The sequence below is a fragment of the Somniosus microcephalus genome, chromosome 34 (assembly GCF_052327205.1).
Source record: "Somniosus microcephalus isolate GS21.2 chromosome 34, FLI_Smic_1.0, whole genome shotgun sequence".
In the NCBI taxonomy this organism is placed as follows: Eukaryota; Metazoa; Chordata; class Chondrichthyes; order Squaliformes; family Somniosidae; genus Somniosus; species Somniosus microcephalus.
This window is the reverse complement of record NC_141020.1, coordinates 14,363,303-14,390,967: the sequence shown is the minus strand read 5'-3', so window position 1 is coordinate 14,390,967 and position 27,665 is coordinate 14,363,303. Positions and strand designations below refer to the sequence as shown.

At 48.8% G+C, this 27,665-nt stretch overlaps 1 protein-coding gene across 1 annotated transcript in view; it reads left to right on the top strand.

Moving 5' to 3' along the window:
* sptbn4b (spectrin, beta, non-erythrocytic 4b) overlaps nt 1-27,446 on the top strand; it is a 361,255-nt gene extending 333,809 nt beyond the window's left edge. Inside the window, exons 33-35 of the mRNA XM_085973416.1 lie at nt 20,738-20,911; nt 21,405-21,447; nt 26,195-27,446. Coding sequence (XP_085829542.1) covers nt 20,738-20,911; nt 21,405-21,447; nt 26,195-26,359 — 382 coding nt within the window. The 3' untranslated portion in view covers nt 26,360-27,446. The remainder of the gene's footprint in view (nt 1-20,737; nt 20,912-21,404; nt 21,448-26,194) is intronic.
* Nucleotides 27,447-27,665: the final 219 nt, after the last annotated feature.

Genomic DNA, 27,665 nt, shown 5'->3' with positions numbered 1-27,665 from the left:
GCGGCGATGTTTGCGCCGCTCGCGAAATTAACTAGACATTTTGCGGCGGCGCTAAACACTACCGCCACGATCTCCTGCAGATCGTGACATCAGTCGAGTGCGCAACGCCCCGTTAGCGGACCGGATATTGAGTGGCGTCCCCTGCCTTACCGCCTGCCGCTAGCAACGACAGGTTGAGGGGAGCGTTTTGCTGTCAGAAAGGGACTGGGGGAGCGCTATTTAAAGGCGATCGCTTCCTGCCTTTTTTTGTCGGTGACATTTTTGCACCACGCATTCTGAGAGAGAGAGAGAGAGACTTCTGGAGAGATTCAGTGCTGTGTCAAGGAGTTTTGAGTACTGAGCAGCACTTTGCAGGTTCATTTTGATTTGCCCTTCCTTGCTTCGCCAGCGCTCTGAGGTAGCGCCTCGCTCCTCGGCCTTTGCGCCTTAAGACAGGTGTGAAGCGCCTGATTTAGCGCTCCAATCACCTCCAGGGGCAATAAAAGCCAAGTTTGCTGTCGGAGGCGATAATTAGAGCCAAGCGCTAAACTTTGCGCCCGGCCGATAATGGCGCCCCAAACGGGGCGATACTGAATTTTTCCCCCCTGATATTTAAAGGGCCGGGTAACTGTACCATATTTAAAGGGCCAGGCAACTGCCCCGTATTTGAAGGCCTGGGTAGCTGCCCCGTATTTAAAAGGCCAAAAAACTGCCCCGTATATTTAAAGGGCCAGGCAGCTGTTTTCACCTGAAAGCCAAACAACTGTCCATTAGTGGAAAAATGTTCATACACAAGAGTTTAGAAATCTCTCTTTGTATCAGTTCATCTCCTATTGCATGGTAGGCGTTGGTGATGCGGGGTTTGAGAACAGCGTATCATTGGAACGAGGTGTGTAAACGTAATTCAGTCCTCATTTAAAATTCGTACATTTGGTCCATAATTTTTTATAATATTTGATTTGATGACATTGTTTTTAGTTAAACAGCGAAGTTGCTGGCAATTTGAGGACCAGCGGCTCAGAGTTGGTTAGAGAGCAAAAGTTCTGCAGTACAGCCTGAGGAGCCGGGAGACACAAGACTGAGGCCGTTCAGCATCACCACTGGCTGGAGGCTGTAATTACAGCGTGACCAGTTTACATAGACAGGGTCAAGTATAAATGTGGACATAGGGATATACACTGAAAAAAGTTAACTGACATTTGATTGGTCCCTCTCTTCAATTTTTATATTGAACCTAATTAGGTGTGGTCACTGTTTCCTACACCATCCACTATCCCTGTCTTATTCTTTTCCCAGCTTCATTTCCTAGAACTATATCCAGCTTGGCATTTTTCTCTGTTGGACTGGAATATACTGATCTAAACAACAGTCCTGAATATCTGTTAAACCCGTCCCCATCTTTTACATTAATATTACTGTTAATTTAATTTAGATAATTAAATTCACCTGTGATTATAGACCTATTATTCCTGCATTTTTCTGTTTTCTCTCTTTCATTCTCCTGTGTGACTGGCTGTAATATACTCCCTGTACAGTGACGTTCTCCTGTGTGACAGGCTGTAATATACTCCCAGTACAGTGACGTTCTCCTGTGTGACAGGCTGTAATATACTCCCAGTACAGTGACATTCTCCTGTGTGACTGGCTGTAATATACTCCCAGTACAGTGACGTTCCCGCTGTGTGACAGGCTGTAATATACTCCCAGTACAGTGACGTTCCCGCTGTGTGACAGGCTGTAATATACTCCCAGTACAGTGACGTTCCCGCTGTGTGACAGGCTGTAATATACTCCCAGTACAGTGACGTTCCCGCTGTGTGACAGGCTGTAATATACTCCCAGTACAGTGACGTTCCCGCTGTGTGACAGGCTGTAATATACTCCCAGTACAGTGACGTTCCCGCTGTGTGACAGGCTGTAATATACTCCCAGTACAGTGACGTTCTCCTGTGTGACAGGCTGTAATATACTCCCAGTACAGTGACGTTCCCGCTGTGTGACAGGCTGTAATATACTCCCCGTACAGTGACGTTCTCCTGTGTGACAGGCTGTAATATACTCCCAGTACAGTGACGCTCCCCTGTGTGACAGGCTGTAATATACTCCCAGTACAGTGACGTTCTCCTGTGTGACAGGCTGTAATATACTCCCAGTACACTGACGTTCCCGCTGTGTGACAGACTGTAATATACTCCCAGTACACTGACGTTCCCGCTGTGTGACAGGCTGTAATATACTCCCAGTACAGTGACGTTCCCGCAGTGTGACAGGCTGTAATATACTCCCAGTACAGTGACGTTCCCGCTGTGTGACAGGCTGTAATATACTCCCAGTACAGTGACGTTCCCGCTGTGTGACGGTCTGTAATATACTCCCAGTACAGTGACGTTCCCACTGTGTGACAGGCTGTAATATACTCCCAATACACTGACGTTCCCCTGTGTGACAGACTATAATATACTCCCAGTACAGTGACGTTCTCCTGTGTGACAGGCTGTAATATACTCCCAGTACAGTGACATTCTCCTGTGTGACAGGCTGTAATATACTCCCAGTACAGTGACGTTCCCGCAGTGTGACAGGCTGTAATATACTCCCAGTACAGTGACGTTCCCGCTGTGTGACAGACTGTAATATACTCCCAGTACAGTGACGTTCCCACTGTGTGACAGGCTGTAATATACTCCCAGTACAGTGACGTTCTCCTGTGTGACGGGCTGTAATATACTCCCAGTACAGTGACGTTCCCACTGTGTGACAGGCTGTAATATACTCCCAGTACAGTGACGTTCTCCTGTGTCACAGACTGTAATATACTCCCAGTACAGTGACATTCCCGCAGTGTGACAGGCTGTAATATACTCCCAGTACAGTGACGTTCTCCTGTGTGACGGTCTGTAATATATTCCCAGTACTGTGACGTTCTCCTGTGTGACGGTCTGTAATATACTCCCAGTACAGTGACGTTCTCCTGTGTCACAGACTGTAATATACTCCCAGTACAGTGACGTTCCCCTGTGTGACAGACTGTAATATACTCCCAGTACAGTGACGTTCTCCTGTGTGACAGGCTGTAATATACTCCCAGTACAGTGACGTTCTCCTGTGTGACAGGCTGTAATATACTCCCAGTACATTGACGTTCCCCTGTGTGACAGGCTGTAATATACTCCCAGTACAGTGACGTTCCCGCTGTGTGACTGGCTGTAATATTCTCCCAGTACAGTGACGTTCCCGCTGTGTGACAGGCTGTAATATACTCCCAGCACAGTGACGTTCTCCTGTGTGACAGACTGTAATATACTCCCAGTACAGTGACGTTCTCCTGTGTGACAGACTGTAATATACTCCCAGTACAGTGACGTTCCCCTGTGTGACAGGCTGTAATATACTCCCAGTACAGTGACGTTCCCGCAGTGTGACAGTCTGTAATATACTCCCAGTACATTGACGTTCCCCTGTGTGACAGGCTGTAATATACTCCCAGTACAGTGACGTTCTCCTGTGTGACAGGCTGTAATATACTCCCAGTACAGTGACGTTCCCGCAGTGTGACAGTCTGTAATATACTCCCAGTACAGTGACGTTCTCCTGTGTGACAGGCTGTAATATACTCCCAGCACAGTGACGTTCTCCTGTGTGACAGGCTGTAATATACTCCCAGTACAGTGACGTTCTCCTGTGTGACAGGCTGTAATATACTCCCAGTACAGTGACGTTCCCGCTGTGTGACAGGCTGTAATATACTCCCAGTACAGTGACGTTCCCGCAGTGTGACAGTCTGTAATATACTCCCAGTACATTGACGTTCCCCTGTGTGACAGGCTGTAATATACTCCCAGTACAGTGACGTTCTCCTGTGTGACAGGCTGTAATATACTCCCAGTACAGTGACGTTCCCGCAGTGTGACAGTCTGTAATATACTCCCAGTACAGTGACGTTCTCCTGTGTGACAGGCTGTAATATACTCCCAGTACAGTGACGTTCTCCTGTGTGACAGGCTGTAATATACTCCCAGTACAGTGACGTTCTCCTGTGTGACAGGCTGTAATATACTCCCAGTACAGTGACGTTCCCGCAGTGTGACAGTCTGTAATATACTCCCAGTACAGTGACGTTCTCCTGTGTGACAGGCTGTAATATACTCCCAGCACAGTGACGTTCTCCTGTGTGACAGACTGTAATATACTCCCAGTAGAGTGACGTTCTCCTGTGTGACAGGCTGTAATATACTCCCAGTACAGTGATGTTCTCCTGTGTGACAGGCTGTAATATACTCCCAGTACAGTGACGTTCTCCTGTGTGACAGGCTGTAATATACTCCCAGTACAGTGATGTTCTCCTGTGTGACAGGCTGTAATATACTCCCAGTACAGTGACGTTCTCCTGTGTGACAGGCTGTAATATACTCCCAGTACAGTGACGTTCTCCTGTGTGACAGGCTGTAATATACTCCCAGTACAGTGATGTTCTCCTGTGTGACAGGCTGTAATATACTCCCAGTAGAGTGACGTTCTCCTGTGTGACAGGCTGTAATATACTCCCAGTACAGTGACGTTCTCCTGTGTGACAGACTGTAATATACTCCCAGTAGAGTGACGTTCTCCTGTGTGACAGGCTGTAATATACTCCCAGTACAGTGAAGTTCCCACTGTGTGACAGGCTGTAGTATACTCCCAGTACAGTGATGTTCTCCTGTGTGACAGGCTGTAATATACTCCCAGTACAGTGACGTTCTCCTGTGTGACGGGCTGTAATATACTCCCAGTACAGTGACGTTCCCACTGTGTGACAGGCTGTAGTATACTCCCAGTACAGTGACGTTCTCCTGTGTGACAGGCTGTAATATACTCCCAGTACAGTGACGTTCCCGCTGTGTGACAGGCTGTAATATACTCCCCGTACAGTGACGTTCCCGCAGGGTGACAGACTGTAATATACTCCCCGTACAGTGACGTTCTCCTGTGTGACAGGCTGTAATATACTCCCAGTACAGTGACCTTCCCGCTGTGTGACAGACTGTAATATACTCCCCGTACAGTGACGTTCTCCTGTGTGACAGGCTGTAATATACTCCCAGTACAGTGACGTTCCCACTGTGTGACAGGCTGTAGTATACTCCCAGTACAGTGATGTTCTCCTGTGTGACAGGCTGTAATATACTCCCAGTACAGTGACGTTCCCGCTGTGTGACAGGCTGTAATATACTTCCAGTACAGTGACGTTTCCCTGTGTAACAGACTGTAATATACTCCCAGCAGAGTGACGTTCTCCTGTGTGACAGGCTGTAATATACTCCCAGTACAGTGACGTTCTCCTGTGTGACAGACTGTAATATACTCCCAGTAGAGTGACGTTCTCCTGTGTGACAGGCTGTAATATACTCCCAGTACAGTGACGTTCTCCTGTGTGACAGACTGTAATATACTCCCAGTAGAGTGACGTTCTCCTGTGTGACAGGCTGTAATATACTCCCAGTACAGTGACGTTCCCGCTGTGTGACAGGCTGTAATATACTCCCAGTACAGTGACGTTTTCCTGTGTAACAGACTGTAATATACTCCCAGTACAGTGACGTTCCCGCTGTGTGACAGGCTGTAATATACTCCCAGTACAGTGACGTTTTCCTGTGTAACAGACTGTAATATACTCCCAGTACAGTGACGTTCCCGCAGTGTGACGGGCTGTAATATACTCCCCATACAGTGACGTTCTCCTGTGTGACAGGCTGTAATATACTCCCAGTACAGTGACGTTCTCCTGTGTGACAGGCTGTAATATACTCCCAGTACAGTGACGTTCTCTTGTGTGACAGGCTGTAATATACTCCCAGTAGAGTGACGTTCCCACTGTGGGGCAGGTTGTAATGTACTCCCAGTACAATGACATTCTCCTGTGTGACAGGCTGTAATATATTCCCAGTACTGTGACGTTCTCCTGTGTGACGGTCTGTAATATACTCCCAGTACAGTGACGTTCTGCTGTGTGACAGGCTGTAATATACTCCCAGTACAGTGACGTCCTCCTGTGTGACAGGCTGTAATATACTCCCAGTACAGTGACGTTCTCCTGTGTGACAGACTGTAATATACTCCCAGTACAGTGACGTTCCCGCTGTGTGACCGACTGTAATATACTCCCAGTACATTGACGTTCTCCTGTGTGACAGGCTGTAATATACTCCCAGTACAGTGACGTTCTCCTGTGTGACAGGCTGTAATGTACTCCCAGTACAGTGACGTTCTCCTGTGTGACAGGCTGTAATATACTCCCAGTACAGTGACGTTCTCCTGTGTGACAGGCTGTAATATACTCCCAGCACAGTGACGTTCTTCTGTGTGACAGGCTGTAATATACTCCCAGTACAGTGAAGTTCTCCTGTGTGACAGGCTGTAATATACTCCCAGTACAGTGACATTCTCCTGTGTGACAGGCTGTAATATACTCCCAGTACAGTGACGTTCCCCTGTGTGACAGGCTGTAATATACTTCCAGCACAGTGACGTTCTCCTGTGTGACAGGCTGTAATATACTCCCAGTACAGTGACGTTCCCCTGTGTGACAGGCTGTAATATACTTCCAGCACAGTGACGTTCTCCTGTGTGACAGACTGTAATATACTCCCAGCACAGTGACGTTCTCCTGTGTGACAGACTGTAATATACTCCCAGTACAGTGACGTTCCCGCTGTGTGACAGGCTGTAATATACTCCCAGTACAGTGACGTCCTCCTGTGTGACAGGCTGTAATATACTCCCAGTACAGTGACGTTCCCGCTGTGTGACAGGCTGTAATATACTCCCAGTACAGTGACGTTCCCCTGTGTGATAGACTGTAATATACTCCCAGTACAGTGACGTTCTCCTGTGTGACGGGCTGCAATATACTCCCAGTACAGTGACGTTCTCCTGTGTGACAGTCTGTAATATACTCCCAGTACAGTGACGTTCTCCTGTGTGACGGGCTGTAATATACTCCCAGTACAGTGACGTTCTCCTGTGTGACAGTCTGTAATATACTCCCAGTACAGTGACGTTCCCCTGTGTGACAGGCTGTAATATACTCCCAGTACAGTGACGTTCTCCTGTGTGACAGTCTGTAATATACTCCCAGTACAGTGACGTTCTCCTGTGTGACAAGCTGTAATATACTCCCAGTACAGTGACGTACTCGTGTGACAGGCTGTAATACACTCCCAGTACAGTGACGTTCTCCTGTGTGACGGTCTGTAATATACTCCCAGTACAGTGACGTTCCGCTGTGTGACAGTCTGTAATGTACTCCCAGTACAGTGACGTTTCCGCTGTGTGACAGGCTGTAATGTACTCCCAGTACAGTGACGTTCCCCTGTGTGACAGGCTGTAATATACTCCCAGTACAGTGACGTTCCCACTGTGTGACAGGCTGTAATATACTCCCAGTACAGTGACGTTCCCCTGTGTGACAGTCTGTAATATACTCCCAGTACAGTGACGTTCCCACTGTGTGACGGTCTGTAATATACTCCCAGTACAGTGACGTTCCCCTGTGTGACAGTCTGTAATATACTCCCAGTACAGTGACGTTTCCGCTGTGTGACAGGCTGTAATATACTCCCAGTACAGTGACGTTTCCGCTGTGTGACAGGCTGTAATATACTCCCAGTACAGTGACGTCCTCCTGTGTGAGAGGCTGTAATATACTCCCAGTACAGTGACGTTTCCACTGTATGACAGGCTGTAATATACTCCCAGTACAGTGACGTTCTCCTGTGTGACAGGCTGTAATATACTCCCAGTACAGTGACGTTCCCCTGTGTGATAGACTGTAATATACTCCCAGTACAGTGATGTTCTCCTGTGTGACAGGCTGTAATATACTCCCAGTACAGTGACGTTTCCGCTGTGTGACAGGCTGTAATATACTCCCAGTACAGTGACGTTTCCGCTGTGTGACAGGCTGTAATATACTCCCAGTACAGTGACGTTCTCCTGTGTGACAGGCTGTAATATACTCCCAGTACAGTGACGTTCCCCTGTGTGATAGACTGTAATATACTCCCAGTACAGTGACGTTTCCGCTGTGTGACAGGCTGTAATATACTCCCCGTACAGTGACGTTTCCGCTGTGTGACAGACTGTAATATACTCCCCGTACAGTGACGTTCCCACTGTGTGACAGGCTGTAATATACTCCCAGTACAGTGACGTTCCCGCTGTGTGACAGGCTGTAATATACTCCCCGTACAGTGACGTTCCCACTGTGTGACAGGCTGTAATGTACTCCCAGTACAGTGACGTTCCCCTGTGTGACAGACTGTAATATACTCCCAGTACAGTGACGTTCTCCTGTGTGATAGACTGTAATATACTCCCAGTACAGTGACGTTCTCCTGTGTGACAGGCTGTAATGTACTCCCAGTACAGTGACGTTCTCCTGTGTGACAGGCTGTAATATACTCCCAGTACAGTGACGTTCCCGCTGTGTGACAGGCTGTAATATACTCCCAGTACAGTGACGTTCCCGCTGTGTGACAGGCTGTAATATACTCCCAGTACAGTGACGTTCCGCTGTGTGACAGGCTGTAATATACTCCCAGTACAGTGACGTTCTCCTGTGTGACAGGCTGTAATGTACTCCCAGTACAGTGACGTTCCGCTGTGTGAGAGGCTGTAATATACTCCCAGTACAGTGACGTTCCCCTGTGTGACAGACTGTAATATACTCCCAGTACAGTGACGTACTCGTGTGACAGGCTGTAATATACTCCCAGTACAGTGACGTTCTCACTGTGTGACAGGCTGTAATATACTCCCAGTACAGTGACGTTCTCCTGTGTGACAGGCTGTAATGTACTCCCAGTACAGTGACGTTCCGCTGTGTGACAGGCTGTAATATACTCCCAGTACAGTGACGTTCCCCTGTGTGACAGGCTGTAATGTACTCCCAGTACAGTGACGTTCCCCTGTGTGACAGGCTGTAATATAATCCCAGTACAGTGACGTTCCCCTGTGTGACAGGCTGTAATATACTCCCAGTACAGTGACGTTCCCCTGTGTGACAGGCTGTAATATACTCCCAGTACAGTGACGTTCCCGCTGTGTGACAGGCTGTAATATACTCCCAGTACAGTGACGTTCTCCTGTGTGACAGACTGTAATATACTCCCAGTACAGTGACGTTCCCGCTGTGTGACAGGCTGTAATATACTCCCAGTACAGTGACGTTCCCCTGTGTGACAGTCTGTAATATACTCCCCGTACAGTGACGTTCTCCTGTGTGACAGGCTGTAATATACTCCCAGTACAGTGACGTTCTCCTGTGTGACAGGCTGTAATATACTCCCAGTACAGTGACGTTCTCCTGTGTGACAGGCTGTAATATACTCCCAGTACAGTGACGTTCTCCTGTGTGACAGGCTGTAATATACTCCCAGTACAGTGACGTTCTCCTGTGTGATAGACTGTAATATACTCCCAGTACAGTGACGTTCCCCCGTGTGACAGGCTGTAATATACTCCCAGTACAGTGACGTTCCCGCTGTGTGACAGACTGTAATATACTCCCAGTACAGTGACGTTCCCGCTGTGTGACAGGCTGTAATATACTCCCAGTACAGTGACGTTCTCCTGTGTGACAGGCTGTAATATACTCCCAGTACAGTGACGTTCCCCTGTGTGACAGGCTGTAATATACTCCCAGTACAGTGACGTTCCCCTGTGTGACAGGCTGTAATATACTCCCAGTACAGTGACGTTCCCGCTGTGTGACAGGCTGTAATATACTCCCAGTACAGTGACGTTCTCCTGTGTGACAGGCTGTAATATACTCCCAGTACAGTGACGTTCTCCTGTGTGACAGGCTGTAATATACTCCCAGTACCTTGACGTTTCCGCTGTGTGAGAGGCTGTAATATACTCCCAGTACAGTGACGTTCTCCTGTGTGACGGGCTGTAATATACTCCCAGTACAGTGACGTTCCCCTGTGTGACAGGCTGTAATATACTCCCAGTACAGTGACGTTCTCCTGTGTGACAGGCTGTAATATACTCCCAGTACAGTGACGTTCTCCTGTGTGACAGGCTGTAATATACTCCCAGTACAGTGACGTTCCCGCTGTGTGACAGGCTGTAATATACTCCCAGTACAGTGACGTTCCCGCAGTGTGACAGTCTGTAATATACTCCCAGTACATTGACGTTCCCCTGTGTGACAGGCTGTAATATACTCCCAGTACAGTGACGTTCTCCTGTGTGACAGGCTGTAATATACTCCCAGTACAGTGACGTTCCCGCAGTGTGACAGTCTGTAATATACTCCCAGTACAGTGACGTTCTCCTGTGTGACAGGCTGTAATATACTCCCAGTACAGTGACGTTCTCCTGTGTGACAGGCTGTAATATACTCCCAGTACAGTGACGTTCTCCTGTGTGACAGGCTGTAATATACTCCCAGTACAGTGACGTTCCCGCAGTGTGACAGTCTGTAATATACTCCCAGTACAGTGACGTTCTCCTGTGTGACAGGCTGTAATATACTCCCAGCACAGTGACGTTCTCCTGTGTGACAGACTGTAATATACTCCCAGTAGAGTGACGTTCTCCTGTGTGACAGGCTGTAATATACTCCCAGTACAGTGATGTTCTCCTGTGTGACAGGCTGTAATATACTCCCAGTACAGTGACGTTCTCCTGTGTGACAGGCTGTAATATACTCCCAGTACAGTGATGTTCTCCTGTGTGACAGGCTGTAATATACTCCCAGTACAGTGACGTTCTCCTGTGTGACAGGCTGTAATATACTCCCAGTACAGTGACGTTCTCCTGTGTGACAGGCTGTAATATACTCCCAGTACAGTGATGTTCTCCTGTGTGACAGGCTGTAATATACTCCCAGTAGAGTGACGTTCTCCTGTGTGACAGGCTGTAATATACTCCCAGTACAGTGACGTTCTCCTGTGTGACAGACTGTAATATACTCCCAGTAGAGTGACGTTCTCCTGTGTGACAGGCTGTAATATACTCCCAGTACAGTGAAGTTCCCACTGTGTGACAGGCTGTAGTATACTCCCAGTACAGTGATGTTCTCCTGTGTGACAGGCTGTAATATACTCCCAGTACAGTGACGTTCTCCTGTGTGACGGGCTGTAATATACTCCCAGTACAGTGACGTTCCCACTGTGTGACAGGCTGTAGTATACTCCCAGTACAGTGACGTTCTCCTGTGTGACAGGCTGTAATATACTCCCAGTACAGTGACGTTCCCGCTGTGTGACAGGCTGTAATATACTCCCCGTACAGTGACGTTCCCGCAGGGTGACAGACTGTAATATACTCCCCGTACAGTGACGTTCTCCTGTGTGACAGGCTGTAATATACTCCCAGTACAGTGACCTTCCCGCTGTGTGACAGACTGTAATATACTCCCCGTACAGTGACGTTCTCCTGTGTGACAGGCTGTAATATACTCCCAGTACAGTGACGTTCCCACTGTGTGACAGGCTGTAGTATACTCCCAGTACAGTGATGTTCTCCTGTGTGACAGGCTGTAATATACTCCCAGTACAGTGACGTTCCCGCTGTGTGACAGGCTGTAATATACTTCCAGTACAGTGACGTTTCCCTGTGTAACAGACTGTAATATACTCCCAGCAGAGTGACGTTCTCCTGTGTGACAGGCTGTAATATACTCCCAGTACAGTGACGTTCTCCTGTGTGACAGACTGTAATATACTCCCAGTAGAGTGACGTTCTCCTGTGTGACAGGCTGTAATATACTCCCAGTACAGTGACGTTCTCCTGTGTGACAGACTGTAATATACTCCCAGTAGAGTGACGTTCTCCTGTGTGACAGGCTGTAATATACTCCCAGTACAGTGACGTTCCCGCTGTGTGACAGGCTGTAATATACTCCCAGTACAGTGACGTTTTCCTGTGTAACAGACTGTAATATACTCCCAGTACAGTGACGTTCCCGCTGTGTGACAGGCTGTAATATACTCCCAGTACAGTGACGTTTTCCTGTGTAACAGACTGTAATATACTCCCAGTACAGTGACGTTCCCGCAGTGTGACGGGCTGTAATATACTCCCCATACAGTGACGTTCTCCTGTGTGACAGGCTGTAATATACTCCCAGTACAGTGACGTTCTCCTGTGTGACAGGCTGTAATATACTCCCAGTACAGTGACGTTCTCTTGTGTGACAGGCTGTAATATACTCCCAGTAGAGTGACGTTCCCACTGTGGGGCAGGTTGTAATGTACTCCCAGTACAATGACATTCTCCTGTGTGACAGGCTGTAATATATTCCCAGTACTGTGACGTTCTCCTGTGTGACGGTCTGTAATATACTCCCAGTACAGTGACGTTCTGCTGTGTGACAGGCTGTAATATACTCCCAGTACAGTGACGTCCTCCTGTGTGACAGGCTGTAATATACTCCCAGTACAGTGACGTTCTCCTGTGTGACAGACTGTAATATACTCCCAGTACAGTGACGTTCCCGCTGTGTGACCGACTGTAATATACTCCCAGTACATTGACGTTCTCCTGTGTGACAGGCTGTAATATACTCCCAGTACAGTGACGTTCTCCTGTGTGACAGGCTGTAATGTACTCCCAGTACAGTGACGTTCTCCTGTGTGACAGGCTGTAATATACTCCCAGTACAGTGACGTTCTCCTGTGTGACAGGCTGTAATATACTCCCAGCACAGTGACGTTCTTCTGTGTGACAGGCTGTAATATACTCCCAGTACAGTGAAGTTCTCCTGTGTGACAGGCTGTAATATACTCCCAGTACAGTGACATTCTCCTGTGTGACAGGCTGTAATATACTCCCAGTACAGTGACGTTCCCCTGTGTGACAGGCTGTAATATACTTCCAGCACAGTGACGTTCTCCTGTGTGACAGGCTGTAATATACTCCCAGTACAGTGACGTTCCCCTGTGTGACAGGCTGTAATATACTTCCAGCACAGTGACGTTCTCCTGTGTGACAGACTGTAATATACTCCCAGCACAGTGACGTTCTCCTGTGTGACAGACTGTAATATACTCCCAGTACAGTGACGTTCCCGCTGTGTGACAGGCTGTAATATACTCCCAGTACAGTGACGTCCTCCTGTGTGACAGGCTGTAATATACTCCCAGTACAGTGACGTTCCCGCTGTGTGACAGGCTGTAATATACTCCCAGTACAGTGACGTTCCCCTGTGTGATAGACTGTAATATACTCCCAGTACAGTGACGTTCTCCTGTGTGACGGGCTGCAATATACTCCCAGTACAGTGACGTTCTCCTGTGTGACAGTCTGTAATATACTCCCAGTACAGTGACGTTCTCCTGTGTGACGGGCTGTAATATACTCCCAGTACAGTGACGTTCTCCTGTGTGACAGTCTGTAATATACTCCCAGTACAGTGACGTTCCCCTGTGTGACAGGCTGTAATATACTCCCAGTACAGTGACGTTCTCCTGTGTGACAGTCTGTAATATACTCCCAGTACAGTGACGTTCTCCTGTGTGACAAGCTGTAATATACTCCCAGTACAGTGACGTACTCGTGTGACAGGCTGTAATACACTCCCAGTACAGTGACGTTCTCCTGTGTGACGGTCTGTAATATACTCCCAGTACAGTGACGTTCCGCTGTGTGACAGTCTGTAATGTACTCCCAGTACAGTGACGTTTCCGCTGTGTGACAGGCTGTAATGTACTCCCAGTACAGTGACGTTCCCCTGTGTGACAGGCTGTAATATACTCCCAGTACAGTGACGTTCCCACTGTGTGACAGGCTGTAATATACTCCCAGTACAGTGACGTTCCCCTGTGTGACAGTCTGTAATATACTCCCAGTACAGTGACGTTCCCACTGTGTGACGGTCTGTAATATACTCCCAGTACAGTGACGTTCCCCTGTGTGACAGTCTGTAATATACTCCCAGTACAGTGACGTTTCCGCTGTGTGACAGGCTGTAATATACTCCCAGTACAGTGACGTTTCCGCTGTGTGACAGGCTGTAATATACTCCCAGTACAGTGACGTCCTCCTGTGTGAGAGGCTGTAATATACTCCCAGTACAGTGACGTTTCCACTGTATGACAGGCTGTAATATACTCCCAGTACAGTGACGTTCTCCTGTGTGACAGGCTGTAATATACTCCCAGTACAGTGACGTTCCCCTGTGTGATAGACTGTAATATACTCCCAGTACAGTGATGTTCTCCTGTGTGACAGGCTGTAATATACTCCCAGTACAGTGACGTTTCCGCTGTGTGACAGGCTGTAATATACTCCCAGTACAGTGACGTTTCCGCTGTGTGACAGGCTGTAATATACTCCCAGTACAGTGACGTTCTCCTGTGTGACAGGCTGTAATATACTCCCAGTACAGTGACGTTCCCCTGTGTGATAGACTGTAATATACTCCCAGTACAGTGACGTTTCCGCTGTGTGACAGGCTGTAATATACTCCCCGTACAGTGACGTTTCCGCTGTGTGACAGACTGTAATATACTCCCCGTACAGTGACGTTCCCACTGTGTGACAGGCTGTAATATACTCCCAGTACAGTGACGTTCCCGCTGTGTGACAGGCTGTAATATACTCCCCGTACAGTGACGTTCCCACTGTGTGACAGGCTGTAATGTACTCCCAGTACAGTGACGTTCCCCTGTGTGACAGACTGTAATATACTCCCAGTACAGTGACGTTCTCCTGTGTGATAGACTGTAATATACTCCCAGTACAGTGACGTTCTCCTGTGTGACAGGCTGTAATGTACTCCCAGTACAGTGACGTTCTCCTGTGTGACAGGCTGTAATATACTCCCAGTACAGTGACGTTCCCGCTGTGTGACAGGCTGTAATATACTCCCAGTACAGTGACGTTCCCGCTGTGTGACAGGCTGTAATATACTCCCAGTACAGTGACGTTCCGCTGTGTGACAGGCTGTAATATACTCCCAGTACAGTGACGTTCTCCTGTGTGACAGGCTGTAATATACTCCCAGTACAGTGACGTTCTCCTGTGTGACAGGCTGTAATATACTCCCAGCACAGTGACGTTCTTCTGTGTGACAGGCTGTAATATACTCCCAGTACAGTGAAGTTCTCCTGTGTGACAGGCTGTAATATACTCCCAGTACAGTGACATTCTCCTGTGTGACAGGCTGTAATATACTCCCAGTACAGTGACGTTCCCCTGTGTGACAGGCTGTAATATACTTCCAGCACAGTGACGTTCTCCTGTGTGACAGGCTGTAATATACTCCCAGTACAGTGACGTTCCCCTGTGTGACAGGCTGTAATATACTTCCAGCACAGTGACGTTCTCCTGTGTGACAGACTGTAATATACTCCCAGCACAGTGACGTTCTCCTGTGTGACAGACTGTAATATACTCCCAGTACAGTGACGTTCCCGCTGTGTGACAGGCTGTAATATACTCCCAGTACAGTGACGTCCTCCTGTGTGACAGGCTGTAATATACTCCCAGTACAGTGACGTTCCCGCTGTGTGACAGGCTGTAATATACTCCCAGTACAGTGACGTTCCCCTGTGTGATAGACTGTAATATACTCCCAGTACAGTGACGTTCTCCTGTGTGACGGGCTGCAATATACTCCCAGTACAGTGACGTTCTCCTGTGTGACAGTCTGTAATATACTCCCAGTACAGTGACGTTCTCCTGTGTGACGGGCTGTAATATACTCCCAGTACAGTGACGTTCTCCTGTGTGACAGTCTGTAATATACTCCCAGTACAGTGACGTTCCCCTGTGTGACAGGCTGTAATATACTCCCAGTACAGTGACGTTCTCCTGTGTGACAGTCTGTAATATACTCCCAGTACAGTGACGTTCTCCTGTGTGACAAGCTGTAATATACTCCCAGTACAGTGACGTACTCGTGTGACAGGCTGTAATACACTCCCAGTACAGTGACGTTCTCCTGTGTGACGGTCTGTAATATACTCCCAGTACAGTGACGTTCCGCTGTGTGACAGTCTGTAATGTACTCCCAGTACAGTGACGTTTCCGCTGTGTGACAGGCTGTAATGTACTCCCAGTACAGTGACGTTCCCCTGTGTGACAGGCTGTAATATACTCCCAGTACAGTGACGTTCCCACTGTGTGACAGGCTGTAATATACTCCCAGTACAGTGACGTTCCCCTGTGTGACAGTCTGTAATATACTCCCAGTACAGTGACGTTCCCACTGTGTGACGGTCTGTAATATACTCCCAGTACAGTGACGTTCCCCTGTGTGACAGTCTGTAATATACTCCCAGTACAGTGACGTTTCCGCTGTGTGACAGGCTGTAATATACTCCCAGTACAGTGACGTTTCCGCTGTGTGACAGGCTGTAATATACTCCCAGTACAGTGACGTCCTCCTGTGTGAGAGGCTGTAATATACTCCCAGTACAGTGACGTTTCCACTGTATGACAGGCTGTAATATACTCCCAGTACAGTGACGTTCTCCTGTGTGACAGGCTGTAATATACTCCCAGTACAGTGACGTTCCCCTGTGTGATAGACTGTAATATACTCCCAGTACAGTGATGTTCTCCTGTGTGACAGGCTGTAATATACTCCCAGTACAGTGACGTTTCCGCTGTGTGACAGGCTGTAATATACTCCCAGTACAGTGACGTTTCCGCTGTGTGACAGGCTGTAATATACTCCCAGTACAGTGACGTTCTCCTGTGTGACAGGCTGTAATATACTCCCAGTACAGTGACGTTCCCCTGTGTGATAGACTGTAATATACTCCCAGTACAGTGACGTTTCCGCTGTGTGACAGGCTGTAATATACTCCCCGTACAGTGACGTTTCCGCTGTGTGACAGACTGTAATATACTCCCCGTACAGTGACGTTCCCACTGTGTGACAGGCTGTAATATACTCCCAGTACAGTGACGTTCCCGCTGTGTGACAGGCTGTAATATACTCCCCGTACAGTGACGTTCCCACTGTGTGACAGGCTGTAATGTACTCCCAGTACAGTGACGTTCCCCTGTGTGACAGACTGTAATATACTCCCAGTACAGTGACGTTCTCCTGTGTGATAGACTGTAATATACTCCCAGTACAGTGACGTTCTCCTGTGTGACAGGCTGTAATGTACTCCCAGTACAGTGACGTTCTCCTGTGTGACAGGCTGTAATATACTCCCAGTACAGTGACGTTCCCGCTGTGTGACAGGCTGTAATATACTCCCAGTACAGTGACGTTCCCGCTGTGTGACAGGCTGTAATATACTCCCAGTACAGTGACGTTCCGCTGTGTGACAGGCTGTAATATACTCCCAGTACAGTGACGTTCTCCTGTGTGACAGGCTGTAATGTACTCCCAGTACAGTGACGTTCCGCTGTGTGAGAGGCTGTAATATACTCCCAGTACAGTGACGTTCCCCTGTGTGACAGACTGTAATATACTCCCAGTACAGTGACGTACTCGTGTGACAGGCTGTAATATACTCCCAGTACAGTGACGTTCTCACTGTGTGACAGGCTGTAATATACTCCCAGTACAGTGACGTTCTCCTGTGTGACAGGCTGTAATGTACTCCCAGTACAGTGACGTTCCGCTGTGTGACAGGCTGTAATATACTCCCAGTACAGTGACGTTCCCCTGTGTGACAGGCTGTAATGTACTCCCAGTACAGTGACGTTCCCCTGTGTGACAGGCTGTAATATACTCCCAGTACAGTGACGTTCCCCTGTGTGACAGGCTGTAATATACTCCCAGTACAGTGACGTTCCCCTGTGTGACAGGCTGTAATATACTCCCAGTACAGTGACGTTCCCGCTGTGTGACAGGCTGTAATATACTCCCAGTACAGTGACGTTCTCCTGTGTGACAGACTGTAATATACTCCCAGTACAGTGACGTTCCCGCTGTGTGACAGGCTGTAATATACTCCCAGTACAGTGACGTTCCCCTGTGTGACAGTCTGTAATATACTCCCCGTACAGTGACGTTCTCCTGTGTGACAGGCTGTAATATACTCCCAGTACAGTGACGTTCTCCTGTGTGACAGGCTGTAATATACTCCCAGTACAGTGACGTTCTCCTGTGTGACAGGCTGTAATATACTCCCAGTACAGTGACGTTCTCCTGTGTGACAGGCTGTAATATACTCCCAGTACAGTGACGTTCTCCTGTGTGATAGACTGTAATATACTCCCAGTACAGTGACGTTCCCCCGTGTGACAGGCTGTAATATACTCCCAGTACAGTGACGTTCCCGCTGTGTGACAGACTGTAATATACTCCCAGTACAGTGACGTTCCCGCTGTGTGACAGGCTGTAATATACTCCCAGTACAGTGACGTTCTCCTGTGTGACAGGCTGTAATATACTCCCAGTACAGTGACGTTCCCCTGTGTGACAGGCTGTAATATACTCCCAGTACAGTGACGTTCCCCTGTGTGACAGGCTGTAATATACTCCCAGTACAGTGACGTTCCCGCTGTGTGACAGGCTGTAATATACTCCCAGTACAGTGACGTTCTCCTGTGTGACAGGCTGTAATATACTCCCAGTACAGTGACGTTCTCCTGTGTGACAGGCTGTAATATACTCCCAGTACCTTGACGTTTCCGCTGTGTGAGAGGCTGTAATATACTCCCAGTACAGTGACGTTCTCCTGTGTGACGGGCTGTAATATACTCCCAGTACAGTGACGTTCCCCTGTGTGACAGGCTGTAATATACTCCCAGTACAGTGACGTTCCCCTGTGTGACAGGCTGTAATATACTCCCAGTACAGTGACGTTCCCGCTGTGTGACAGACTGTAATGTACTCCCAGTACAGTGGCATTCCCGCTGTGTGAGAGGCTGTAATGTACTCCCAGTACAGTGACGTTCTCCTGTGTGACAGGCTGTAATATTCTCCCAGTACAGTGGCATTCCCGCTGTGTGAGAGGCTGTAATATACTCCCAGTACAGTGACGTTCTCCTGTGTGACAGGCTGTAATATACTCCCAGTACAGTGACGTTCTCCTGTGTGACAGGCTGTAATATACTCCCAGTACAGTGACGTTCTCCTGTGTGACAGGCTGTAATATACTCCCAGTACAGTGACGTTCCCGCTGTGTGACAGGCTGTAATATACTCCCAGTACAGTGACGTTCCCCTGTGTGAGAGGCTGTAATATACTCCCAGTACAGTGACGTTCCCCTGTGTGACAGGCTGTAATATACTCCCAGTACAGTGACGTTCCCCTGTGTGACAGGCTGTAATATACTCCCAGTACAGTGACGTTCTCCTGTGTGACAGGCTGTAATATACTCCCAGTACAGTGACGTTCCCCTGTGTGACAGGCTGTAATATACTCCCAGTACAGTGGCATTCCCGCTGTGTGAGAGGCTGTAATATACTCCCAGTACAGTGACGTTCTCCTGTGTGACAGGCTGTAATATACTCCCAGTACAGTGACGTTCTCCTGTGTGACAGGCTGTAATATACTCCCAGTACAGTGACGTTCCCGCTGTGTGACAGGCTGTAATATACTCCCAGTACAGTGACGTTCTCCTGTGTGACAGGCTGTAATATACTCCCAGTACAGTGACATTCCCGCTGTGTGAGAGGCTGTAATATACTCCCAGTACATAGAAACATAAAAGATAGAAGCAGGAGTTGGCCATACGGCCCCTTGAGCCTGCTCCGCCATTTGGGCAGCTCTGGCAATGCCAGCGTTTATTACCCCTCCCTAATTGCCTTTGAGAAGGTGGTGGTGAGCCGCCTTCTTGAACCGTTGCAGTCCAGGAGGTGAAGGTACTCCCACAGTGCTGTTAGGTAGGGAGTTTGATCCAGCAACAATGAAGAATGGCGTTATATTTCCAAGTCAGGATCTTGTGAGAGTTGGAGGGGAACTTGGAGATGGTGGTGTTCCCATGCGCCTCTTCCCCTTGTCCTTCTCGGTGGAAGAGGACGCGGGTCTGGGAGGTGCACACCTCCTCAAGAAACCACACAAGGCAGTTGAGGCCAATTCATTAAATATATTCAAGAAGGAGTTCGATATATTTCTTAAGGTTAAAGGGATCAAGGGATATGGGGAGAAAGCAGGGACAGGGTACTGAATTTGGATGATCAGCCATGATCTCATTGAATGGCGGAGCAGGCTCGAGGGGCCGAATGGCCTACTCCTGCTCCTATCTTCTATGTTTCTATGTGCTGCCGAAGAAGCCTTGGCGAGTTGCTGCAGTGCATCTTGTAGATGGTACACACTGCAGCCACGGTGCGCCGGTGCTGCAGGGCGTGAATGTTTAAGGTGGTGGATGGGGTGCCAATCAAGCGGGCTGCTTTGTCCTGGATGGTGTCGAGCTTCTCGAGTGTTGTTGGAGCTGCACTCATCCAGGCAAGTGGAGAGTATTCCATCACACTCCTGACTTGTGCCTTGTAGATGGTGGAAAGGCTTTGGGGAGTCAGGAGGGGAGACACTCGCCGCAGAATACCCAGCCTCTGACCTGCTCTTGTTGCCACAGTATTTATGTGGCTGGTCCAGTTAAATTTCTGGTCAATGATGACCCCCAGGATGTTGAGGTTGGGGGATTTGGCGATGGTAATGCCGTTGAATGTCAAGGGGCGGTGGTTAGACTCTCTCTTGTTGGAGATCGTCATTGCCTGGCACTTGAGTGGCGCGAATGAAAGTGACTGAATGAATGTTTTTTTGGTTGATTTCTCTCTGATACGCCCTGTCTGTGTCGTGTCTCGGTGCCATTCTCGGCAGGCAATTGAAATAACTGTTTCTTCTGTTACCATTCAGGTCCTGGGTTAATGTATACTGCGTGGTGAGTAAAGGAGATCTGGGGTTTTATAAAGATGCCAAGAGTCATAAGGCAGGAGCAACGTACAGTGGAGAGTCACTCCTCACCCTGAGTGACTCCACCTGCGAGATCGCCAGCAATTATAAAAAGAAGAAGTTTGTATTTAAAATCCGGTGAGTGGGTCAGAAGGATGTAGGCCAGCTTGATATGATTCAGTTTAAAGTTATGTTTGCGACATGTTTATCTCACTGCATGTTATGTTAAAACAACCCTGACCGGCAGTAAATTTTCATTCAGCCGCTGCGACTGCTGTAACTTGTGAGCACAGCCCAGCTGCTCCAACACCGTCCTCACCAGCGCACATCTGCTGCTATCCGCGCATTCAAAACTTTCGGAATTGAATAATTGCTGCACTGAGGATAGAAGTTGGCCAGTGCTGCAACCCACCTTCAGGACATGATTCATACAAAGACATTTCTTACGTCAGAAGGATAAACACTTCCCACCCATTAACTGTAACAACCGAATTAATCACGCTAGGAATGGTCAGTCGGTTCGTACATACAGCAGCACACAACGCTGAGACTTGCAAGAAACAGTTTTATTCCATATTTGACGTGAACCATTTCTTGTTCCGTTTAATATTTTGCTTTTTCATTGTGACAGGATATGTGATGGCAGTGAGTACCTGTTCCAGGCGAAGGATGAGGTGAGCTTCACGCTGAGAATGTCAGGGCGGGGGTCGAGTCAGCAACAGAATGGAACGGTGAAATGCAAGCTTCTCATTTTAATAAAATACTGCAAAAAATATCAGAACAGATGAGTGGAGTGTCCCAGGGATCGGTGCTGGGGTGATGTACTGAGTGGAGTGTCCCAGGGATCGGTGCAGGGAGATGTACTGAGTGGAGTGTCCCAGGGATTGGTTCTGGGATGATGTACTGAGTGGATTGTCCCAGGGATCGGTGCTGGGGTGATGTACTGAGTGAAGTGTCCCAGGGATCGGTGCTGGGTGATGTACTGAGTGGAGTGTCCCAGGGATCGGTGCTGGGGTGATGTACTGAGTGGGGTGTCCCAGGGATCGGTGCTGGGTGATGTACTGAGTGGGGTGTCCCAGGGATCGGTGCTGGGAGATGTACTGAGTGGAGTGTCCCAGGGATCGGTGCAGGGAGATGTACTGAGTGGATTGTCCCAGGGATCGGTGCTGGGAGATGTACTGAGTGGAGTGTCCGAGGGATCGGTGCTGGTGAGGCTTGAGGAGAATAAGAACACCACAAAGTATCGACCAGGAACACCACACAGCATCGACCGGGAACACCACACAGCATCGACCGGGAACACCACACAGCATCGACCGGGAACACCACACAGCATCGACCGAACACCACACAGCAATGACCGAGAACACCACACAGCATAGACCGAACACCACACAGCATCGACCGAACACCACACAGCATCGACCGAACACCACACAGCATCGACCGAACACCACACAGCATCGACCGGGAACACCACACAGCATCGACAGGACACCACACAGCATCGACAGGACACCACACAGCATCGACCGGGAACACCACACAGCATCGACCGGGAACACCACACAGCATTGACTGGGAACACCACACAGCATCGACCAAACACCACACAGCATCGACTCAACACCACACAGCATCGACCGGGAACACCACACAGCATCGACCGAACACCACACAGCATCGACCGGGAACACCACACAGCATCGACCGAACACCACACAGCATCGACCGAACACCACACAGCATCGACCGAACACCACACAGCATTGACCGGGAACACCACACAGCATCGACCGAACACCACACAGCATCGACCGAACACCACACAGCATCGACCGGGAACACCACACAGCATCGACCGAACACCACACAGCATCGACCGGGAACACCACACAGCATCGACCGAACACCACACAGCATCGACCGAACACCACACAGCATCGACCGGGAACACCACACAGCATCGACCGGGAACACCACACAGCATCGACCGAACACCACACAGCATCGACCGAACACCACACAGCATCGACCGGGAACACCACACAGCATCGACAGAACACCACACAGCATCGACCGAACACCACACAGCATCGACCGGGAACACCACACAGCATCGACCGAACACCACACAGCATCGACCGAACACCACACAGCATCGACCGGGAACACCACACAGCATCGACCGGGAACACCACACAGCATCGACAGAACACCACACAGCATCGACCGAACACCACACAGTATCGACTGGGAACACCACACAGCATCAACAGAACACCACACAGCATCGACCGAACACCACACAGCATCGACAGAACACCACACAGCATCGACCGAACACCACACAGCATCAACCGGGAACACCACACAGCATCGACCGGGAACACCACACAGCATCGACCGAACACCACACAACATCGACCGGGAACACCACACAGCATCGACAGAACACCGCACAGCATCGACCGAACACCACACAGCATCGACCGGGAACACCACACAGCATCGACCGGGAACACCACACAGCATCGACCGGGAACACCACACAGCATCGACAGAACACCACACAGCATCGACCGAACACCACACAGCATCGACCGGGAACACCACACAGCATCGACAGAACACCACACAGCATCGACTGAACACCACACAGCATCGACCGGGAACACCACACAGCATCGACCGAACACCACACAGCATCGACCGAACACCTCACAGCATCGACCGGGAACACCTCACAGCATCGACCGAACACCACACAGCATCGACCGGGAACACCACACAGCATCGACAGAACACCACACAGCATCGACTGAACACCACACAGCATCGACCGGGAACACCACACAGCATCGACCGAACACCACACAGCATCGACCGAACACCACACAGCATCGACCGAACACCTCACAGCATCGACTGGGAACACCACACAGCATCGACCGAACACCACACAGCATCGACCGAACACCTCACAGCATCGACCGGGAACACCACACAGCATCGACCGAACACCACACAGCATCGACCGGGAACACCACACAGCATCGACAGAACACCACACAGCATCGACTGAACACCACACAGCATCGACCGGGAACACCACACAGCATCGACCGAACACCACACAGCATCGACCGAACACCACACAGCATCGACCGAACACCTCACAGCATCGACCGAACACCACACAGCATCGACCGAACACCTCACAGCATCGACTGGGAACACCACACAGCATCGACCGAACACCACACAGCATCGACCGGGAACACCACACAGCATCGACCGAACACCTCACAGCACCGACCGGGAACACCACACAGCATCGACCGGGAACACCACACAGCATCAACTGAACACCACACAGCATCGACCGGGAACACCACACAGCATCGACCGGGAACACCACACAGCATCAACCGAACACCACACAGCATCAACCGAACACCACACAGCATCGACCAGGAACACCACACCGCATCGACCGAACACCATACAGCATCGACCGGGAACACCACACAGAACGACCGAATACCACACAGCATCGACCGGGAACACCACACAGCATCGACAGAACACCAAATTGGCTTAGTGGCAGGAGGCAGAGGGTGATGGTCGAAGGTTGTTTTTGTGACTGGAAGCCTGTGTCCAGTGGTGTACCGCAGGGATCGGTGCTGTGTCCTTTGCTGTTTGTCGTGTACATTAATGATTTAGATATGAATGTAGGAGGTATGATCAGTAAGTTCACAGATGACACGAAAATTGGTGGAGTGGTAAATAGCGAGGAGGGAAGCCTCAGGCTATAGGATGATATAGACGGGTTGGTTAGATGGGCAGAACAGTGGCAAATGGAATTTAACCCTGAAAAGTGTGAGGTGATGCATTTTGGACGGACTAACAAGGCAAGGGAATACACAATGAATGGTAGGACCCTAGGAAGGACAGCGGATCAGAGGGACCTTGGTGTGCATGTACATAGATCCCTGAAGGCAGCAGGAGAGGTAGATAAGGTGGTGAAAAAGGCATATGGGATGCATGCCTTCATTAGCCGAGGCATAGAATATAAGAGCAGGGAGGTTATGATGGAGCTATACAAAACGCTAGTTAGGCCACAGCTGGAATACTGTGTGCAGTTCTGGTCGCCACACTATAGGAGGGATGTGATTGCATTGGAGAGGGTGCAGAGGAGATTCACCAGGATGTTACCTGGGCTGGAGCGCTTCAGCTATGAAGAGAGACTGGACAGGCTGGGGTTGTTTTCCTTAGAGCAGAGAAGGCTGAGGGGGGACCTGATTGAGGTGTACAAAATTATGAGGGGCATAGATAGGGTAGATAGAAAGGAACTTGTCCCCTTAGTAGAGGGGTCAATAACCAGGGGGCATAGTTTCAAGGTAAGGGGCAGGAGGTTTAGAGGGGATTTGAGGAAAAACCTTTTCACCCGGGGGGTGGTTGGAATCTGGAACTCACTGCCTGAAAGGGTGGTAGAGGCAGGAACCCTCACAACATTCAAGAAGCATTTAGATGAGCACTTGAAACGCCATAGCATACAAGGCTATGGACCAAGTGCTGGAAAATGGGATTAGAATAGACAGGGCTTGATGGCCGGCGCGGACACGATGGGCCGAAGGGCCTCTTTCTGTGCTGTATAACTGACTATAATCTCCCCAACACCCATCGGAAAATACTCAGTGTAGTTTGTAGTCAATTATTTATACCTTTTTTGAGTTGAGCAGGTATTTAACTCTAGATTCTGCAGTCAGTCCCTGGGAAGATTCTGAATAATTGTTAATGGAGTGAAATAATTGTTGGAAGAGGAGCAGGACTACTGGGAATGGATGAGAAAGGAACCATCCCTTAATGAGAGATTTCTCGAGGAACTTAGTGTCGACTAGCGGTATGAAGGCAGGAAGCATTGTCTCCCCAATGATTAGGAAGTTTATCTGGTGAAGGGCCCGGTCTCCCTCCCCAGTTTGTGCTGTTAGCCTGATCTCAGCTGGGCTGCAGTGTTAGCCTCAACACCTCTAATATTCTCCAATGAAGGGTGGACACTGGGTGGGAGCAGGCAGCAGCTCAGAGGGAAAGCCCCCCATGGTCAAATAAGCTGCTGGCGGTCAGTGCCAAGGCTGACCCATGAATAATGGCCACAGCAGAAAGCAAGAGTTGCAGGAAAGAAGGGAAGAAGCACTGATGGAGAAAGTGCAGGTAACAATAGAGTCGCTGGCTGTACAGTGACAGGAGAAATCCAGTGCTAGTTCTGGAGACACTGGGCTATCTCTGGACAATTAAGTGGTGGACGTAGCATATAAATTGTGTGAGAAACCTGTTCTTATGTGATGATGGTTTTATAAAATGTTTTAAATGTGTTTAAATGATTGCAAGTTGTTGCCTCTTCAATGTGCCCCATTTTAGGAGGAGATGAACGATTGGATCAAGACCATTACCACAGCCATTGCAGAACATTCACAAATCGCTCAGCAAAGTGGCCAGATCCCTCCTACTACCTCCTCTACCGATGAAGGGAATCCCAAACGGGATAGTGAGCGAAGATTCAGTCTCTTTGGAAAGAAGAAATGAGGACAAGAGATGCCCTTGTCTTTCTGTCGTGCAGACTAGAGCCTTGCTATCGGGTATTTGGATTCTCAGCTGGTGATGTAGAAATTGTTTCATGTTGAACCTGAGCAACTAATGTTTTTAATTTTACAATTTAAACAAATGTTGGACAATTGCAGGTGCATCTTTTGAGTGGGTTTATGAAGATTTTCTATTCAAATACTCTTCAGATTTTTGTTCTGTTCATGAATCCAATCGGCTGTTGGCTGGAACTGTCTGACCTGATGGCGCAGGACCGAGACCTGGTTGGATGTTTCAAATCCAACACATTGTCAGATTGTTAGGTTCAGGGTCGAGTTGCCTTCTTTATCCCAGTTCCACACTCTGTGGCTTTGACTCCCATATGATCAGCTTCATTCTGATTTAAGGATAAGTGAAGGTCAGGAACTTCTACACCCATCAAATCATGTTCTGTTTATTAAAGAAATGACACTATCGCATCTTTCAGTTTTAATCTTCTTTACAAATATGAACCCTCCGAGGTAACACTTGCTATTTATTTAACATCGATATGAACCATCGATGGTGATAAGTGTTTAATCGGTCCTGCTGTTGACTGGAATCCCCGCACAACGTTGAAATGTAAAGTACCTAATTTTAAATGTGTTTTCTGGTATTGTGGCAGCTGAGATCCCTTCAAAGGACAATCTGATTTTTTTAGTAATTGATCAAAATGCCTGTGGTCTTCCTGAAAGAGTTAAAGTTGGAAGGTGAAGCACTTATGTCATGTTGAGGGGCTTTGGCTGAATGAAGGGAACAACGCTTTATACTCAGCTCAAACCGTGTGTCTCAGATTTGTGTCAGCTCTTCACTGACATTCCTCAGAGTTGCTGTCTTGAAAGGAGAAAAAAAAAATGTAATATTTGGTTGGAATGTAGTGACATCACATCTGATGACATAGAAGTGTCAACACGGAAACAGGCCATTCGGCCCAACGAGTCTGTCGGCATTTACCTTCCACTTCAGCAACTAGCCCTAATCACTTATGCCCGACCTGACCCCTTCTCCTCCAACCACCGATTGACGTTGCTTAAACTAAAGCAGGCGGAGATTAAGCAAGACATGAAATGATTTAAACCAATCTATTGTCCGCCTGTCCCCACTAATCATTTTGGTTTGGTGATGATGGGAAACAATGTCCTCAAACCCATCTCCCTCACTGGGGAAGTAAATAGGGAAGGGGATTGAGAGCGAGGGGCTAACTTTCCTCTGGCGTGCGCCTATTTCAAGGCGAAAGGCAGAGGAAGAAGGGACACACACCCCTTACCCT